The following is a 21,132-nucleotide window of genomic DNA, read 5'->3' as shown; positions in this document are numbered from 1 at the left end:
AGTAGGTCCTTGTTGAGCGTCTAGTTTTAAGTATAGTAGTGCGTACATGTCAGTTCCAAACTTCCAGTGTATCTCCCTTCCCCCCTTCTCCCCTGGTAACCAAAAGTTCATTGTCTAAGTCTGTGTGCTTATTTCTATTTTGTTTATAAGTTCATTTGTATCATTTTTTGAGGGGGGTTCTACATATAATTTTCCACATGGAAAATTCTTAAAGAGATGGGAACACCAGACCACCTTTCCTGCAAAACCTGTATGCAGTTCAAGAAGCAGCAGTTGGAACTGGACATGGAACAACAGACTGGTTCAAAACAGGGAAATGAATATGTCAAGGCTGTATATTGTCACCCTGCTTATTTAATGTCTATGCAGAGTGCGTCATGAGAATTGCCAGGCTGGATAAAGCACAGTCTGGAATCAAGATTGCCAGGAGAAATATCAGTAACCTCAGATATGCAGATGACACCACCCTTATGGCAGAAAGCAAAGAAGAACTAAAGAACCTCTTGATGAAGGTGAAAGAAGGGAGTGAAAAGGCTGGCCTAAAACTCAACATTCAGAAAACGAAGATCATGGCATCTGGTCCTGTCACATCATGGCAAACAGTGGAAACAGTGACAGACTTTATTTTCTTGGGCTTCAAAATCACTGCAGATGCTGACTGCAGCCATGAAATTAAAAGACACTTGTTCCTTGGAAGAAAAGCTATGACACACCTAGACAGCATATTAAAAAGCAGAGGCATTATTTTGCCAACAAAGGTCTGTATAGTCAAAGCTGTGGGTTTTCCAGTAATGTATGAATATGAGAGTTGGACCATAAAGAAGGCTAAGTGCTGAAGAATTGATGCTTTTAAACTGTGGTGTTGGGGAAGACTCTTGAGAGTCCCTTGGACTGCAAGGAGATCAAGCTAGTCAATTGTAAAGGAAATCAGTCCTAAACATTCATTAGAAGGACTGATGCTGAGGCTGAAACTCCAATACTTTGGCCACCTGATGCAAAAAGCTGACTCATTAGAGAAACCCTGATGCTGGGAAAGATTGAGAGCAGGAAGAGAAGGGGACGACTGAGGATGAGATGGCTGGATGGCATCACTGGCTCGATGGACATGAGTTTGAGCAAGCTTAAGGCGATGGTAAAGGACAGGGAAGCCTGGAATGCTGCAGTCCGTGGGGTCGCAAAGAGTCAGACACAACTGAGTGACTGAACACCCACCACCACGTATGAACAATATCATATGAAATGTCAAAGAGAGACATTTGTCTTTCCTCGTCTGACTTTACTTAGTATAATAATCTCCAGGTTCATTCATGCTGCTGCAGGTGGCATTCTTTCATTCTTTTCAATGGCTGAGTCATATTCCAGTGTGTGTGTGTGTGTGTGTGTGCGTGCGTGTGTGCGTGCATATACATATGTGTTCCACATCTTCTCTATTCAGTTCCCTGCCGGTGGACATTTAGGTTGCTTCTGTGTCCTGGCTGTTGTGAACAGTGCTGCAGTGGACTTTGGGGTGCATGTGCCGTCTCTTTATTTTTAACTGGAGGATTATGGCTTTGCAAGGTTGTATTGGTTTGTGCCGTGCACCCGCATGAATCAGGCATGAGCATACATGTGTCCCCTTCCTCTTGAGCCCCCTTCTGCCGCCCTGCCCAAGCCCCCGTCCTTCCAGGCAGTCACAGGACACTGGACTGAGTTCCTTGTGCTGTGCCGCAGCTCCCTACTAGCAGTCTGCTTTGCGCATGGCAACGTATAGATTCACTGCTGCTCTCAATTCATCCGGCTCTCTCCTTCCCCTGCTCTCTGCACACATCCGTTCTCGTCGTCTGCATATCTATTCCTGCCCTGTAGATGGGCTCGTCGGTACCATTTTCCTAGATTCCATATACATGTGTTAATATCCAATAGTTGTCTTTTCCTGACTTACTTCACTTTGTAGAACAGGCTCTAAGTTCATCCACTTCAATTCAGCTGACTCAAATTCATTCCTTTTAATAGCCGAGGTATTACCGTTCTGTAATATCAGTGAGCTATTATCACTCTATCACTAATATCAGTTAATATTAATTATTAATATTAACGAGCTGTAATATTCTATTACATATATGTACAACTTAAAAAACTTTATTTTGTATCGGGGCATAGCCAGTTAACAGTGTTGGGACAGTCTCAGGTGAACAGGGCGGGGACTCAGACATACATGTGCGTGCATCCATTCTCCCCCAGACCCCCCTCGTGTCCCCGCTGCCGCGTCGCGTGGAGCAGAGTCCCCTGTGCTGCACGGAAGGCCCTTGTCGGATCTCTGTTTTAAACGTGGCAGTGTGTTACCACAACGTGCAGAGTCCCCTGTGCTGCACGGAAGGCCCTTGTCGGGTCTCTGTTTTAAATGTGGCAGTGTGTTACCACGACGTCCGTATCTGCCAGTGGGCGTCTAGGTCGCTTCCATGCCCTGGCTGTTGTAAACAGTGCTGGAATGAACACTGGGGTTCACGTGTCTTTGTCAGTTGCGGTTTTCTCAGGGTGTATGCCCAGTAGTGGGATTGCTGGGTCATATGGATGTCCACTCTTGCCGCTGTTATTCAGCATGGTTTTAGAAGGCCTGGCTATGGCAGTCAAAGAAAAAAAAGAAATAAAAGGAAACCAGATTGGAAAAGAAGAAGTAAAACTCTACTGTTTTCAGATGACATCATACTACACATAGAAAACCCTAAAGATACCACCGGAAAATTACTAGAGCTAATCAGTGAATTTAGTAAAATCACAAGGTATAAAATTAACACATAGAAATGCCTTGTGCTCCTATATACTAACAGTGAAAAATCAGAAAGAGAAATTAAACAACCCCGCAACACCACTGCAACAAAAAGAGTGAAATACCTAGCGATAAAGCCGCCTAAGGAGACAGGAGACCCGTGTGCAGACAGCGGTAAGGCCCTGTTGAAAGAACTCAAAGCCACACAAACAGATGGAGAGAGAAGGTCATGTTCTTGGGTTAGCGGGGTCAATATTGTCAAAGTGACTGTGCTTTCCAAAGCAGTCTGCAGGTTCAGTGCATCCTCGTCAAATCACCAATGGCAGTTTTCACAGAGCTGGAACCACCAATTTTAGAATTGTATCTTTTAGAGTTTTGATTCTTCTCCAGGCATGTGCTCAGCAGTGGGATTCCCGGATCATATAGTATCTCTGTTTTTAGTGTTTTAAGGAACCTCCAAACTGTTCTCCATAATGGCTATACCAGTTTATATCCCCACCAACAGTTGGTGGCGGGGCAGGAGGTTTCCTCAGTGGCTTAGCGGTAAAGAATCCACCTGCCTCAAAGAATTAGTTTGGAAGTATTTCCTTCTTTTTTTTTTTTTTTTTTGCCTTTTGAAGAGTTTCTTCCTCTGCAGTTTTTGGAATAGTTTCAGAAGGATAGGTTGGGTTTCTTTTATCAAAGAAGGAAGTTCTCTTTTAGTCCCACTTTTCTTTTGTGTGTGTGTGTGTTTTAAGGTTTTTATTTTTATTTATTTTTAAAAATTTATTATTATTTTTTTACTTTACAATATTGTATTGGTTTTGCCACACATCAACATGAATCTGCCACGGGTGTACATGTGTTCCCAATCCTGAACCCCCTCCCACCCCTGCCCCCACACACCATCCCTCCGGGTCATCCCAGTGCACCAGCCCCAAGCATCCTGCACCCTGCATCGAACCTAGACTGGCGATTCGTTCCTTATATGATATTATACATGTTTCAGTGCCATTCTCCCAAATCATTCCACCCTCTCCTTCTCCCACAGAGTCCAAAAGACTGTTCTATACATCGGTGTCTCTTTTGCTGTCTTGCATACAGGGTTATTGTTACCATCTTTCTAAATTCCATATATATGCATTAGTATACTGTATTGGTGTTTTTCTTTCTGGCTTACTTCACTCTGTATAATAGGCTCCAGTTTCATCCACCTCATTAGAGCTGATTCAGATGTATACTTTTTAATGGCTGAGTAATACTCCATTGTGTATATGTACCACAGCTTTCTTATCCATTCATCTGCTGATGGACATCTAGGTTGCTTCCATGTCCTGGCTATTATAAACAGTGCTGTGATGAACATTGGGGTACATATGTCTCTTTCAATTCTGGTTTCCTCAGTGTGTATGCCCAGCAGTGGGATTGCTGGGTCATAAGGCAATTCTAGTTCCAGTTTTTTAAGGAATCTCCACAGTGTTCTCTATAGTGGCTGTACTAGTTTGCATTCCCAGCAACAGTGTAAGAGGGCTCCCTTTTCTCCACACTGTCTCCAGCATTTATTGCTTGTAGACTTTTGGATCGCAGCCATTCTGACTGGCGTGAAATCGTAGCTCATTGTGGTTTTGATTTGCATTTCTCTGATAATGAGTGATGTTGAGCATCTTTTCATGTGTTTGTTAGCCATCCGTATGTCTTCTTTGGAGAAATGTCTATTTAGCTCTTTGGCCCATTTTTTCATTGGGTCGTTTATTTTTCTGGAATTGAGCTGCAGGAGTTGCTTGTATATTTTTGAGATTAGTTGTTTGTCAGTTGCTTCATTTGCTATTATTTTCTCCCATTCCGAAGGCTTCTTTTCACCTGGCTTATAGTTTCCTTTCTTGTGCAGAAGCTTTTAGTTTTAATTAGGTGCCATTTGTTTATTTTTGCTTTTATTTCCAGTATTCTGGGAGGTGGGTCATAGAGGCTCCTGCTGTGATTCATGTCGGAGAGTGTTTGCCTGTGTTCTCCTCTAGGAGTTTCATAGTTTCTGGTCTTACACCTGCTTTTCTAAGGTTTTTATCATGAAAGGATGTTGGGTTTTGTCCTTGCTGTTTCTGCATCAGTTGAGTTGATTATATATGTTTTTTCTGTTTGTTTTAACAATATGGTATATTGCGTGAATTGATTTTCTTTTTTAAAAATATATTTTATTTATTTATTTACTTTTAAATATAAATTTATTTATTATAATTGGAGGTTAATTACTTTACAATATTGTATTCTAAGTCTGAACCACCCCTGCATTCTGAGATAGATTCTACTTGGGTTCAGTTTGCTACTATTTTAGTATTTTGTGGTTTTATTTTCATTTGTCTTAGAGAGTTTACTAATTTCCCTGTTTGACCCATTGGTTGTTAAAGAGTGTTGTATTTCTACATATCTGTGAGTTTTTTTTTTTTATTTTTCCAGATTTCTAGTTTCATTCCACTGTGAAGGTACTTTCTATTACTTCGGTCTTAAGTTGAGGCTTATTTTGAGGCCTGCCATGTGGTCTGTCCTGGAGGATGTTCTGTGTGCCCTGGAGGAGTCTGCGGGTTCCACTGATTCGAGTGGAGTATGCTTTGTACATCTGTTGGGTTCAGATGGTGTTCAAGTCTTCTGTTTCCTTATTGATTTTCTATTGGGATATCTCATCCATTGCCAGCATCTTTTTTAACTTTTAAAAAATAGTTAGCTAGTAGTAGGTGGTTTTTGGTTCAGGCTGGAAAGTTGGTCTTAGGCAGTATTTAAATGTAAAATTGAATGACTACATGGACACAGTATTGGGGAAGCTTCACGGCCTTGGGCAGCGTGCTCTGCCCATCCCATCTGTAGCACAGGGCTGGAGACTAGTTGTTGGAAACATAGCTTCTCATGGCCAGTAAGTGCCTGTGGCAAGTGAGCTGTGTGGCCTTCAGCAGGCTGCACATTTCCCAGAAAACGTGCTGCTATCACGGTTTACAAAACGGCCCCTGCTTGAGGTTTGCTTTGAAGTGAAGGTGAGGCTGGTACTATATGGAGCAGAATTCTGTTCTAAACAATTTACCAGTGGGGCCCCAAATGTTTGTGACCCAGTCAGCTCTGAAGAACTTCCAAATTAATGCATTTTCTCTTTATTTCATATCCTGAGAAGTCCCCACTGAGGCATTTCCTTCAGTTTATCGAGCATTTCACTTGGTAGGGATTCCATTCCTCTCTTAAAAACATGGTTCTCATCATGGGAAGCTCTGTTTACAGTCTGATAGCAGCTTGGTTCCCAGGACTTCTCTATAGTCGTGGGAGGTGCTTTCCTTGCCCAGGCCGTGAGCTAAAGGGGCCATCTTTGCTGTGGGCCATTGCGGGTGTCTATAACCGCACTATTCAGCAGACTTCAAGTGAGGGCTAACAGATCCCTGAAGACTCAGCTCTCAAAGTCTTGTTGTACAGACACTGCCCTGGTGCATAAGGCAGGTTTCTGCTCAACTCTCTGTGCTGTGAGGGGGTTGTGAAGAGGGGTGCTCCTTAAAAGAGAACCCTTTCCTGCCCCTGTGCATCACAGGTCGCCCTCAAGACCTCAGGGAATACAGAGAGGACAGAGTGGGGCACAGGGGTGGCTTGTGAGTGCTGAATGTGACCGATTGTAGCCTAGAATATTCTATACGCCTCCAGAGCTTTGGTTGAGAGGGAGCCAATTTTTCCCTCTTTGACTTCTCTACAGCATGTTAATAGTCCCAAATGGTAGAACTGCAGACAGCTTGATTTATCCCAGCTCTATTCTTAAATGGTTGCTAGTTTCTTACTGCAAGAAAATGCAGTCTTTCAGTGGGTCAGTGTAATAGCAAGATCAAGGCAGACAGTCTAGCTAACATTAAACTGACTTTGTTCTGTTGTTCAGTCGCTAAGCCGTTTCCGACTTATTTGTTGAGACATCCCCTCACCCCCACGGACTGTAGGCCACCAGGCTCCTCTGTGTATGGGTTCTCAGGCAAGAATACTGGAGTGGGTTGCCGTTTCCTTCTCCTGCTCATTTTAGGGACTTAAATATACTAATAGTCTAAATCCTGGAGTTTTATTGTGAGGTAGAACAAAGCACTCTCTTTTTTCAGACTATAAGTGAGGCAACAGCTAGCGTATTACAGCTTTGTAGAAACATTAAGGCCATGTCCTGACACAGTGAAAGCACAAGCCTGAGTGTTCCAGGCCCTGCGTACAGCAGAGCTTAGGGCCTCTGATTCCCAGGCCTTCACACCTTGAGAGCTGGCGTGAGGCATACATCTGTTTTGGTAAGGGAGCCTCCTCTACTGGGTGAGCCATTTTTCCATAATTTATTTTCTTTTTTTATAAACAAAGTGAAAATGGTTGGAACGCTAAAGGATCTCTGTATCTGCTCTTCTGTTGACCCAGATGGTGTCTGTGCCGCCGTTCTGAGGTCTGTGACATTGTAGAGATGGAGGTCACCGTAGCATGTGGCCGAGCAGCAGGTCTTCCTCTTCCAGAGAAGACAGAAACTTCTGCTCTGTCCTGGGGACCATGTGGTGCCTCCCACTTCCTGCCTGAGTCATCGCGGCTCTCCGGCTTCCTGGTTCCTGAGGCTCGTGGGTGAGGCCAGCATCCTGCCTGTGGGGAACCAAGCCTCCTGCTCTGGCTTTGTTGAGCGCCTGTGACCCCTGAGCTGAAGAGCATTGAGCATTTCTATGGTGTTTTTTCAAGATGCTGCTCCCAGAGATACTGGCATACATGTTATTTTGTCTTAACTTGTACTTACGTGCACTATATATTTCTTGGGAATTTATCAAAGTTCTCCCTAAAATTCACTGTACTATTAATCACATAATTTCTGTGTAGGTACAAATGTAGCTGGATGATGGCTGGCTGCTGGGTTTATTTATTAGTGGAGCAGAGACTTGGGGAAGAGTCCATTTTGACCCTAGTCTTTGAGTCAGAGCCCAGTGAAGGTTCGTCTGAGAGCCCCGTTGATATTCCAGAGGCTGGCAACATCATGCATTGATGACTAGACAGCTTGTCATCCTGGGCCACAGAAGTAACAACTGTTTTACGGTTTGGCCAGACTTCGTATTCTCCATTCTTTCCATCCCATGTTATATGGAATGCACACGATGCCATTTAATTACTTCAATCCCTTTCTTAAAGGAAAAAGACACTGAACCAATATTCCAGAGGTACTAGTAGTTTGAAGGTTTACTCAGTAATTTTCTTTGCAGACTTAGTAGCTTTAAAGATCTCACTTGTGTTTTTGCAGTATTAATTAATTTCAAGTGCAGTTTTGGCAGAGCAACCAAGGGTCTCAACAGGCTGCGTAGAATGAGTGCTATTTTTAAGACCATCTCAGTGAAGCTTTTTCCAAATGAAACTCAACAGGAACCAGCCTTTATTTGGACTCATATACTCAGTTAAAATGCTCAACTTTTGTAGGCATGTCAGCTGTTCCTGTTCACAAAATAAGTTGTATGTGCCTTTTACTACTGTGTTTATTAAGCAGAGAATCAAGAGTGTAGGTGTTCTTGCTTTTGCCACTGTTTCATTTTGGAAAAAAGGCAGTTGATTCATCCGCTAGAGGAAGCTGGCTGTAGAAGTGTAGGACACACAGCATCTGTCACATTGGTGAGAGTGCTGTTGCCTGGCGACACGGGCCTGAGCCACCTGCAGCAGCCACTGGCCACGCGTGGGTCCTGAGCCCTTGAACAGCAGCGGGCCCAAGGTCTCGCAAGTAGCTTGTGAGAGCTTCACATAAAAGAAGAATGCATGTAAAGCCTCTCAGTAATGTTTATTGACTTCATGTTTAAATGGGGGGCTTCTCAGGTGGCGCTCGCGGTAAAGACTCCACCTGCCGATTGCAGGAGACACCAAGGGCACGGGTTCAGTCTGTGGGTTGGGAAGCTCCCCTGGAGAAGGAAATGGTAATCCACTCCAGTATTCTTGCCATGAAGATTCCATGGACAGTAAAGTCTGGTTGGCTGCGCAGTCCTTGGGATTGCAGAGTTGGACGCAACTGAGCACCCACTCACGTGTTTAAATGATAATGTTTTGGGTTATTTGGTTTAAATAAAATATATTAGTAATTATACTGTTTACTTTTTATTAGAAAATTTGAAATTTCGAGGATGGCTCTCCCTAATTGGATATCTTTCCATAGTCGCCCAGGGCTCTCAGAGCTGGCACAGGTGCTAAGATATGTGAATTGCCCGCCTATCCCTGACGAGAGCCCTGTCGCCATTTTCTAAGGGTCTCACGCAGTTTCTTTCAGTGTCTCAGTGATGCGATTTCTGAGTCATGGCCGTGACATCTCTTGTCCATGCAGCGGTTGTAAGGGCCACAGCACCCCACTCCAGCACTCTTGCCTGGAAAATACCATGGACGGCGGAGCCTGGTGGGCTGCAGTCCATGGGGTCACTAAGAGTCGGACACGACTGAGCGACTTCCCTTCCACTTTTCACTTTCATGCATTGGAGAAGGAAATGGCAGCCCACTCCAGGGTTCTTGCCTGGAGAATCCCAGGGACGGGGGAGCCTGGTGGGCTGCCGTCTGTGGGGGTCGCACAGGGTCGGACACGACTGAAGCGACTTAGCAGCAGCAGTAGGAGCTAGACCCCAGGAACTCAAGCAAGTCACCCACCCTTCTCAGCTTCATCTGTGAAATAGAGTTAGATTGAGGATTAACAGAGAATAGTTAGGGCACATGGCAGGGGTCCCCTAAATTCTGTTCTTATTTCAGATAACGGGGGAATGAGAACTGAGAACACAAAACCATATATACACACACACATGCCTATAGATCATATATCCATGCGGCTTCCCCAGTGGCTCAGCAGTAGGGATCTGCCTGTAGTGCTGGCTCAGTCTCTCAGGCAGGGAGATCCCCTGGGGGAGGAGTGGCTGCCTACTCCAGTGTTCTTGCCTGAAAAATCCCATAGACAGAGGAGCCTGGCAGGCTACAGTCCAAGGGACTGCAAAGCGTCAGACCCAGCTGAGCTCACACGCATATATATACATACACACACTCTAATCCCCAGTTTTACTTTCCTCTGAGAGTGTTTGGATGTTGGGATGAGAAAGCAATATTATCCGCAGTGCTTGTCTAACAGGCACTAATTTGGATTGGGGTTTTGGAGGACTTTTATCATCTCTTCTGAGTTCTGTTTCCTGGTTTTCTGTGTGCACTGTTAATATCAGAACAGAACAGAACAGTTGACTACCTGCAGTGAAGGGAGCATGTGGCTCCCTTGCCGAAAGCCCAGCTCCTGCCATCAGTGCGTGTGCAGACAGCGCTTGTTTACAGCTTAGAACCTGGTAGTCCTGAAAAACAGTTCAGTTGAAAATAGACCTGACCACGTTTTGATGTGATTGACAAGGATGTAGAGGTTGCAAAGAGAGTCGCAGGGTCTGTGTGGCCTAATCACTCAACGTAGGAGAGAGACTTCCTCAAAGGTGTCAGATGGGACGCAGGTGTCTAACAAAGGGGGCCTTTTGTGCAAGTTTCTGGTAGAATGGCCTTTTTATCACACTGAAATGGAGGTAAGAAGGGAGGAACAGCTGACCAGAGAGAACAGCATGGAAGGACCTGCCTGACACGGTGGTGAGTGGTGACTTTTTTATTATGCTGTCTGGGCCTCAGCCACATGAGATCATAGAAATGAGGGATGGAAAAGACCTCCTGTATGAGGTCATCCGGCCCGTCCCCTCCAGAGCTGACTGACCCCACAGGATACTTTCCAGAGCCCTGTCCAGCTTTTCAAGTGACTCAACGCGTGGAGTTTCCACCAGCTCCCAGAGGGCGCAGAAAGGCAGTGTCTCAGACTGCTAACTTGGATCAGGATTCATTCTTCTTTCTCATGACGAAGATGCCTGTGATGATGCTTTGTTTGAAGAGAGATGGGGTAAGTCCTGCCTCTGTCACTGACTTGCGTATAACTGCGGATGACCTCAGCAGGCCTCATCTCCACATCGCCCTCCAAAAAGCGGGGGTGTTTTGCTGGGTTCCTTCAGTCTGAGCGTTCGAAGACTTGGCGGCGGCACCTTACATAGCACTTTATAGTTTTCACAGCTTGTTCACATTTGTGATCTCATTTGAGCCCCACCGTTCTTAGGGAAGGAGTTGATCTTATTCTCCTCCTGACCATCTCCCTGCCTATTCTGTTTCTTGTTAATCAAACGGAGGAGTTCTCCCAGGCAGTGGGTGGTGGGCCAGGTGCTCAGGCATTCCTTTTTGATTCGTTTGACCTCACAGGTACTACTATGCCTTCTGAGACACCACGTGGGTGCACTTTACTCTGCTTGAGGTGTGGCCTCCTTTCCCAGGCCAGGCCTCCTTTCCCAGGCCAGGCCGCCTCTGGAACCCAGAGCTTTCCTGCCCGTGTCTCTGGGTGGGACCTGCGGGGGTAGTGGCTCTCGGGTCTGGAGTGTGATATGTGATCGGTAGGACTGCATTCGGGGTCCTCCTCTGGTGCTTACCCGGGCTGCTCATCGTCAGACCCACCCTCCTGTGATAAAGGGCTTTGCATGGATCCATAGGCAGGCTGGTCCATCGGGAGTTAGTAAACCGGGCACCAAGGGCTCGTCTTAATTCAGATTGGGCAGTTCCTTCCTTCCCTGAACCTTTCTCTCAAAGAGGAACAGTATTGATATTTATTGCAAGTAGTTGGTCATTAAGATTTCTCTCAAAATCATTTCTTTTTGTTGTCAAAACATTTAATTTTTAAACCCTGGTTCAGTAGGTATATAATTAAAGTACATTTCACAGTGCAACTACTCTCAGATAGAGTTGTTGCTCTCAACTAGTTCATAAAACTATGTGAAGTATGACATGAGTCCTGGAAATGGGGCAAGGAGCTGCCGTCCAGCCTGGGCGACTCCCTTGGTGTGGGACGCCGTCCTTCCCTGTGGCGTCACTGCGCGCTCCTGGCGTCTCTGCGTGTCCTCCTCCGTGTGTGCGCTCACTGGCGCCTCCTTTGCCTCCCTGGAGGGCTCCGGGGCCTGCACCTACAGGGCTGTCTCCCAGCACTTGGGAGTAGGCCCATGGGGCTGTGTTGAGTACCTGCTTCATCACCTCTGGCTATTTCTCCTGTTCTGTTCTGCCTTTTGCATTTGTGTGTGAAATATATCAAACATACAGACGAAAGAGGGGCTTGCCTTTCTTTTTAAACTTCGGTTTTCCAGCTTCAGTCTGCAGTTAGGCCCTTGGATGCGGAAAGGCGAATGAGTCAGTGATCAGGTGAGAGCTGGAGCTCAGGCCTGAGTTGTGGCCTCGGGATTCCCGGTCCTGCCCTGTGCCACTACCGTTGCAGGAGTTCCATGTGGATGTGGTAACATTCTCAGCAAGGCGGTCAGCGTCAGAATCGTGGGTTAGAAGCAGCAGTGCCTCAGGGACGTATCTCCTGGGGCTGTGTGGTCAGTCTCCTTGTTTATGGCCTGGAGCAGGGCCAGACAGCAGATGCATCATCTCCCGACAGCCCTACCTCGCTGAAGGTCAGTGCCAGAAAACGGCAGCGCTAAGACCCACAGCCAGGTCAGAGCTGGAGGCTCTGTGCTCAGAGTGTGGTTATCCCCATCAGCTACACATTTTCTGAAGTACTATGAAAATAATGGAAAGATATATTATCTGTTTTTGAGAGCATGAGAAAAGGCAGCCCCTCCTATCATTTGTGCTTCTCTTGCAGATCCTGAGGAAGCTCAAAGGTCTTGCGTTAGACACCGAGACAGAGCTGGAGAGACAGGATGAGGCCTTGGATGGCATCACTGCAGCTGTGGACCGGACAACCTTAACCATCGACAAGCATACCCGACGAATGAAAAAACTGACTTAGAAGAATAGGAAAGCATAGGGATGACTGCTTCTAATGAGAATCACTTCTGAGTGCATTGTTCTCAGATCCTGCATGCTTCCTTTGAGATGAAGACCCTGGGAAGTCATTCCAAGTGCCTGTCCCGGGAGGTGCACAGCTGCCTCAGGATGAAGGGCTGCCAAGAAAGCGGATTGGGGTAATCGTAGCTGCCGCCAAGGGATTCCCTTGTAGGGACCTGAAAGTGCACAGGAGTTCTGCCTACAAATGCAGTGACCTGCCTACCCGCAAGGCCCTCCCCGGCTGCCTGGGGAGTCAGGAGCACACACACTTTGACACAGGCTGAGCCCTACGGGGAGGCCACGGCAGCACAGCGTCTTCATTCTGAGGGTGAGCTGGACCCAGGCCTCAGGGACCACTTTGCCTGGCCACAGTCCCGGGTCTCCAGTGCACAACTAGCTGTATTTTCATCCTGTCTCCATTCTTGATAACCATAAAAAGGATGATTTATGTCTCTGTGAAAGAAACTGCTTATTTCTAACCCTCTGCCTGTTTGAACACTGCAGGCATATCCTTTGTCAGGAAAATCTCTTCTCCAGAATCACATTCAGTCCTGAGCCTGCCTCTCCTGCATGGCCTGCTCAGCGCAGACCCCATTGCCGTCACGTTGTTCCCTTTTTCTCTGATGGACAGGCCAGTTTCTTTTTGGTTGCACTGTAAGTTCTAACAAAAGCTAAGAGTACACCTGGCACACCTGGAGCTCATCCTGTAGACGCCTGAAATATTCTTTTACTGCTCAGTTTCTAGTCAAACAGGAAAGCAGTACAAATTGCACCTATTTTATTTTTTTATTTGTTATTATTTTTTAATATATATTTATTTTAACTGGAGGCTAATTACTTTACAATATTGTATTAGTATTGTCATTTATCAACATGAATCTGCCATGGGTGTGCACGTGTTCCCCATCCTGAACCCCCCTCCCACCTGCCTCCCCATACCATCCCTCTGGGTTATCCCAGTGCACCAGCCCCGAGCATCCTGTATCCTGCATTGAACCTGGACTGGCGATTCATTTCTTATATGATATTATACATGTTTCAGTGCCATTCTCCCAAATCATCCCACCCTCGCCCTCTCCCACAGAGTCCAGAAGGCTGTTCTATACAACTGTGACTCTTTTGCTGTCTCGCCTACAGGTTTATCGTTACATCTTTCTAAATTCCATATATATGTGTTAGTATACTGTATTGGTGTTTTTCTTTCTGGCTTACTTCACTCTGTATAATAGGCTCCAGTTTCATCCACCTCATTAGAACTGATTCAAATATATTCTTATTAATGGCTGAGTAATACTCCATTGTGTATCTGCACCACAGCTTTCTTATCCATTCATCTGCCAATGGACATCTAGGTTGCTTCCATGCCTTGGATATTATAAACAGTGCTGTGATGAACATTGGGTACATGTGTCTCTTTCAATTCTGGTTTCCTCAGTGTGTATGCCCAGCAGTGGGATTGCTGGGTCATACGGCAGTTCTGTTTCCAGTTTTTAAGGAATCTCCACACTGTTCTCCATAGTGGCTGCACTAGTTTGCATTCCCAGCAACAGTGTAAGAGGGCTCCCTCTTCTCCACACTCTCTCCAGCATTTATTGTTTGTAGACTTTTGGATCGCAGCCATTCTGACTGGTGAAATTGCATCTATTTTATTTTATTTAATTTTTGCACCTATTTTAAATAGTGTTAATTTTTGCTTTTCTGCCCCATTTCTATCCAGAGACAGAAATGTTAGTTTTAGAATGTTGTTTGAAGCTATACATTGATGCCTTTTCACTTGGTTTGGGGTGCCTTAGTGTGTTCCCTGGTGGATCAGACAGTAGAGAATCCACCTGCAATGTGGGAGACCTGGGTTCAATCCCTGGATTGAGAGGATCCCCTGGAGGAGGGCATGGCAACCCACCCCAGTACTCTTGCCTGGAGACTCCCCGTGGACAGAGGAGCCTGGCGGGCTGCAGCCCATGAGGTCTCAGAGTCAGACGCGGCTGAGCGACTGAGCACAGCACAGCACAGTGCGTGCCTGGGAGAGCCCCTCACGGGAAGACGAGGGGAAAGGAGAGAAGTGGGTGACGTCCTCCCATTCGCACAACGAGCCACGTTCAGGCTGCTTTGAAACGGCATCCCAAGGAGCCCGGCCTGGAGAAGCTCACTTAGGCCTTGCGCGGGTGTTGCTGTGAAGCGCCGCTGCTGCAGCCCTCCTGGGGTGGCGCCTGCAAGCCCTGTGCTGCCATGGTGCGCCACTCCCCTTGTGCACTGAGTCCTGGGTGGTTTTAAGAATTTATTCGCAGTGTGTGTTTTGGGGCTGCCAGGAGGCTTCAGCAGTAGGAATGCACGTTTGGAGGCCACAAATTCAGCACTGAGGTGTGGGCAGTCTGCGACCCTCTGGTGTCTCTAGGAGAGGATCGTTTGTGCCACTTCAGGTCACCGGTGCCTCCAGGTATCCCTGGGCTTGTGGCCACATCACCCAGGTCTCTGCCTCCATTGTCATGTGGCCATCTCCCCACATTTCTGTGTCTCAAAACTCCCTGTCCTTTCTGTTATGAGGATCCATCCTAATCCAGGGTCATCCCACCTCGAGATCTTTTTACCTTGATGATGTCTACACAGATCCCATTTCCACATTAGGTCTGAGGTTCCCAGTGGGCATGGATTTTGGGTCACCTAGGGATGCCCAGCCTTGTGACAGCTGATCCATTCCAAAAAGACATGGAAAGTAGCATCTCTAGAAAGTAATGGTCATAAGGGTCTTTCAGTTCTTTTCTTTATTCAGTTTGGTAAATTGTATTCCTAGTCTCTGTTTGTCTTACTTGGTTTGTACTTACTAACCTCCAAAGTGAGAAGTGGGCCTGTTCTCTCAAGGTTTCTCATACCAGTGCAGGCGTGTGAAGAGTTGCTCTTGACCTTTCCTGTGCATCAAGTGATGGATGAGCTCAGAGCTCATGCCCATTCCATGGGGTCTGAGCCCCATGCCGCCCTTTCTTGAGCATGATACCAGGGAAGTCAAGGAGAACAGCAGATGTGAAGGGGTGTCAGCAAGGACAGTTACTGAGAGTTCATGCCTAGAAGCAGCCGCAGCTGGATCACATCCCTGTGGAACTTGGAGGAACACTTGAGGAAAGGTAGCCTGTGCCCTGGGCATGGGCTCCCCAGGTAGCGCTAGTGGTAAAGAACCTGCCTGCCTGTGCAGGAGACTTAGGAGAGACGGGTTGGATCTGTTAGTTGGGAAGATCCCCTGGAGGAGGGCATGGCAACCCACTCCAGTATTCTTGCCTGGAGAATCCCATGGACAGAGGAGCCTGGCAGGTTACAGTCCATGGGGTTGCATAGAGTTGGACGCCGCTGAAGCGATTTAGCACATGTGGGCATGGGCAAGTGCAGGTGGGCAGGCTTCACCCAAATACCATAGCTTCTCATAGCTTCGAGGGCAGCCCTGGAAGAGTGTGTCCCCTGGGGTAGAGTACGTGGTTCTCACGATGGCCACGCACTGGGCTCATGCCTGGGACTCAGAAAATACAGACATACACGCACACAGCACACACTGACCTCAGGCCCGGGGTCAGGACATCTGAGGGTGCATGCATCAACCCGATGTCTCTAATGGTCAGGTGACTTCCTGCCGTCAGACCTGCGATCTCTGCATCTAGCTCTGGAGAGCCCTGAGCAGCGGACATGAACACAAATCTGTGCCACTCATGATGCTATTCTGAATACAGGTGGGCACTGGTCAAAGGTCCCCAGCTTAGTCTCCAGCAGCCAGCCAGCCTCTGCTCATCCTGAAAATAGGTAACTCCTCTGGCATCGGGGCCATAGAAACCTCGGCTGCTAACAGGCCTCTGGAAAGCAGGCGCCAGGACTCTGCTGGTGATCCCCTGCCAGGAACAAGCCCTGAGCTCCGTGGGCCTCACCCTCTCCATATCCATCAACAGATACTCTTGAGCATGAAGGTGTGTGGCACAGAAGACATTGTACTGTTAGAGGACAATTCTCTGGGCCCTTTCTCGCCCATGAATAGCTAAATTGAATTGATGTGGAGACTTAGAGTGTTTTTCTTAAAAAAAAAAAAAAAAAGCCCATCAAAGACCATTTTATGCTATTTTTTTTTAAAACCTTGACACCTTCCTGTAGCAGAAAATCCATCTGCCAAATGGTTAGTCACCAAGGCTGAAGCAAAATCGCCAAGAACTCTATGAAACCAGGAGCTGACTCCTATGGCACACTTCTCCCAGGGGAATAATTCCACCTCCCGCTGCTCCCTGCAACTATGGCGCACTGGCTCTGCCTCCATGTTCTAGACACGGGGAGGCCACGAGGGGGACAGCTGTTGAATGCTCCCAGAAGCAGTGCCTAGGGAAGGGGACGAGCAGGTCGGCTGGTGACCGCTCCTGCCATCCTCAGGCGGCCCAGGTGGTAAGTGTGACGGCTGGAACCAAGTGGATCCTACTAGGTGAGGAGACCCTCTGGAGAGTGGCAGGAAAGGCATACTGAGCCCGCTGTCATCACCACTGGTGTTTGGATCAGGGCCTGTTGTGTATTGTGTGTTTTATTTTCCTGCTGTGGAGTTTGTCCTCTAACACTGACTTTGGGGTTTGTGTCGGGGGGTCAAGCTCATGCATGTGAGTGACAGAATCTACCTGCCCTTTAACCTCTGACTGAGGGAATGGATTGTGTTCAGTTTGTTGTCACCCCATAAGGAGTTTGCAGTTCTTAAAACACGTAATTCTGTAAGTTCAGTTTTACACTCTATAAAGGTGGGCAGAATAAGAACCCACATCTAATGGAGCTGTGAGACCCATACTGAGCTGAAATGAAACTGCTTTGACATTTCATCAAAAACGGCTGATTCTTTTGTTTGTTTAGGGCAGAGGTCAGCAGACTTTTTCAATAAAAGACCAGGTAAAAAATACTTCATCTTTCAAGCCATGTGGTATCTGTTGAAATGTCTCAGGTCTGCTGTTAAATGAAGGCAGCCTGGACTTAGGAACAAATGGTCGTGCTATGTCCCATCAAAACCACCTGTGAAGTTAGAATTTCATATATTTCATGTGTCCCCAAATGCTGTCCTTGTTCTGATTTTCTTTCAACCGTTTGAACATCTGGACATGTCCCCAGCTTGCAAGCCATAGGAGAACAGACTGCAGGCTTCGCACTCACCTGCCCACATGGGTGTGTTCCTTTGAAGCTTCACATCAGGGTCTTGGAGCATTGTCTGGAGGGCATCTCCTTTCCCTCCTTAGCCCCAAACTCAAGCGTGGCTTGAGCCCTTCACGTGGCACTGCTGCCCAGTGCTGGCGGCCAGCACTGAGCCCAGGGTTGAGGCTGGGAGGGTTTTGGGTATTTTTGCGATAAAAGATAAAAAGGCAAAAACGGCATAATGAAACATGAAAAGCGAATGACAGAATCTTTAAAAGGTTTTGTTTTGGAAAAATGAAAATGCTAAAAATGATTGAATGCCATGAAAGTGTGTAGATTCACAGTTATAGTTGTATTTGGGTATAACTTAGAAAGTGATGACACTTCCTTCTTCACAGTCAGTCATTTAAGGATTCAGGATCTTATGCAGTTGTAAGTTCTCTATGATATTAAAAAAACCCTGAAATCTCTTGACGTTTTTCTGGAAGTCAAATGAACAGATGAAGGATGCTATTATCAATGTATTGTGTATCATTGGTAGTACATACCTGGACCTATATTTAAATGTTCCATTACATGGCCAGTCCTTATATTAATATTTAACCAGATCATCTAAGCCAGATTCTGTGCCAAATTCCAGCTACATCACGTACTCTGCTATCAAATAACGTCACCATTTTTAAGAAACTTAGGCTGATGAGGAATCACATAACCATGTATTTTGGGGTTGGGGGGAATAGGAGGTCCTTGATTCTTCTTTCCCTCCAGCTTCTAATATTGGATAATTTGGTTAGGAAAGCATTAGAGAACAAGCTGCTGTATCTAAATTAGCTAAAGAATCGATAATTAATGCTCTGCAAGACTGTAGTAAATTATCTTTTATGGAACAATTGCCTTACAGCCAATTGTGAGACCGAACTGCTCGCAGCAAAGCTGCTTCCAGCACAGGTTCCAGTCACAGGCTGGGAGACACCCACCGGCTTGTTTCCTGACTCTGCTCAGCTGTTCAGAGCTTCAAAGCCTGCACTGATGGCGCTAGTCCCGTTCCTTTATAAGGCAGAAATGGGGGGGTGGTAGAGATAGAATGAGATGGGAAATGGCAGGTAATGTTTTCCCCAAGTAATCTCTGGAGGCTCCAAAACAGCACACACAGATTTTAGGAGAGAAGGAGATAGAAGTCAATCTTAGAGACGTTTTCAAATAACACAGGAAACTTGACTACAGGCAGTTAGTTGGGGTGGGGGGCTTTGGTTTGGGGTTTGATGAAATGCCCTCTTGGAGGAAGCTGTATTGATTGGGATGTCAGCCATGGCTTGAGACCATGCTGCAAGCTTCCAAGGCCCCACTGGCCTCACCTATGAGGAGCCCCCTCCCCTCTCACTGCTCCTGATTTAATTATTAGTTATGGGTTTGAATACAACTTGCAAATTGTAATCAGTTTTCGCATTTGCAGCTTATTTCCACAGCCACATAGTATCTCAAGCTTTTGGCACCCATCTGGAAACAGAACAGCAGTGGGTTTGCCCAGGAAGTAATTTTCCCTGATTCATATTGAAAGTAAAAAGCCACAAGGTTGGTCCTTCAGCTAGTCTGAAGACGAGGGTGGTCCTGCTTCCCAGAAGGACTGCTCAGTCTCATCCCTCAGCCTCCGCAGTGAGAAACAGACTGGCAGGGGCAGAGACGGCATCAATTCAAAGACAGCAGGGGCTGCTTGTCAACCCAGGCGCCACTCAGGGCCCTTGTGCCGTGTCCAGGTGAGGAGATCCCGGCTTCAGGAGTGGGGAGCTGTGAGCACGACCATGGTCAAGGCTGTGTTCTTTGAGTCTGGCTCACGCCCTGGGCTCTCGCTGGGTAGGCAGCCATATTCAGGCCGTCCCACCATGAGCAGCTACTGTCCTGGGGCGCAGTAGTGCCGCACTGTCCCACGTGCTCTCCCACCAGCTCCGAGGCAGCACTGGTTCCTCAGTGACCTCTGGCTTTTCCCTTCATCTTCTATCACAACCTCTGTCCCTCTCTCTCACCCTGGGGAGGGAGGTGTGAGCTAGGGAATGGCAACTCATTTCTGCCATCTATGTCTTCTGGAGATTGGAGGGTTAGTAGGTCTAGGGCATGTTCCCTAGAATGAGTAAAGGGCAGGGTGCAGAAACCCAGCTATCCGTAAAGGAGGATCGGGCCCTCCCAGGATGTGCAAACAGCCCAAGCCTGCTGCCCATGCCCCTTCCTCCATACTCAGGTGGCTTCCCCCATGCAGTGGCTGTTCTGATCCCGCTTCTGGTCAATGGAGCTGGTGCTGGGATTAATGAGGCTGGACTCTTTTTTTAGAGGCTCGGGGCAGATGCCCTGGAAAGGAGTGGCAGGTGGGGTGCAGGCACTGGGTTCTGCTACCATGGAAGGTGAGGACAAGCAGAGAATGCACAGCCTTGTGAAGTCCCTTGTATGTAGTTGTTTGGGCCTTCTGCATTTTCCAGTGGAAGTGATGCTCTAGAGGGCGGTTTGTTTCCTAATGTGACGGCAGCATAGAGATACACAGTTTGGGAATGGAGGTTAGGAATGAAGATGATGGAAGTGGGTCAGAAGGTGAGACCAAGGATCCCATTCCGAAGTGCCCAGTAAGTGGTTTGTCTGTGACTCAGACGCACAAGCCTGCTGGCTTTGCAGAGTGCTCACAGAAGTTCCCCAGAGAGGAGCTGTTTATCTTTCTGACAAGTGAGGAAACAAATACCTAACACCCACCCAGGGTCTGTAGTCAAGGCTCTGCTGAGATCCTGACTGCCCAACAGGAGTGAACCCACAGGAAGAACAGTATGGAGAGAAGGGAAGTGTCCCAGCTCACGGGGTGTGGTCTGAACGAACCAGGATTACTTACAGATTCAAACCCACCCATTTTATGCCTTATGTCACAGAAAATTGGTTTCTTTTTGGAAGCAGTAGCTGCTTGCTAAACTTCGAGACCACCTCTCTTCCCAGCTGGCTTATTGATGTAGAACATTGCTTCAGCACAGGAGGGTCACAGAGGGGGTTGAAGCAATAGCTGGGGAGGCAACAAGATGCCTTCTCGGTCACTCACTGTCCTGTCAGCTTAACCCAAAACGAGGGGATGCCTGAAGCTGCAGCCTCGCTTGCCCTGCGTGCTTGTTGGAGTGGTCTCATAAGAAGAGACACCGTGCATCTTGCTCGAGCCTGCTCTGCCCTCTGGATCCTGTGAGGCAAGTACTCTGCCCTCTTGGCCTCATAAACTAGCCTGAGGCTGCTCACAGATCCACCCACTCCTGCTTGCTCAGCTCTCCCTTGTCACACTGCCCAGCACAGGAACATCGTCATGGGTGGGGTGCTGTCACAGTCCACAGACCTCAGCGTGGGTGGGGTCTCCGCATCACCCGCCCTTCACTCACAGACCTCACAGCATGGAACAGGATCTCCCC

General features: G+C 47.2%; 1 protein-coding gene across 3 annotated transcripts in view; it reads left to right on the top strand.

The window, feature by feature from the left end:
• SNAP47 (synaptosome associated protein 47) overlaps window positions 1-13,978 on the top strand; it is a 69,051-nt gene extending 55,073 nt beyond the window's left edge. For 2 of the 3 annotated variants that reach the window (XM_012177653.5, XM_004008398.6), the window contains one exon: window positions 12,399-13,978. In XM_012177653.5, the coding sequence (XP_012033043.3) occupies window positions 12,399-12,460 (62 nt within the window). In that variant the 3' untranslated portion in view covers window positions 12,461-13,978. Of the gene's footprint in view, window positions 1-7,129; window positions 8,809-12,398 lie in introns of those variants that run through there. The other variant, XM_042249557.2, reaches the window with a different exon arrangement.
• Window positions 13,979-21,132: the final 7,154 nt, after the last annotated feature.

This window comes from Ovis aries, chromosome 5 (genome assembly GCF_016772045.2).
Source record: "Ovis aries strain OAR_USU_Benz2616 breed Rambouillet chromosome 5, ARS-UI_Ramb_v3.0, whole genome shotgun sequence".
Lineage (NCBI taxonomy): Eukaryota > Metazoa > Chordata > Mammalia > Artiodactyla > Bovidae > Ovis > Ovis aries.
This window is presented reverse-complemented; position numbering and strand designations above follow the sequence as displayed.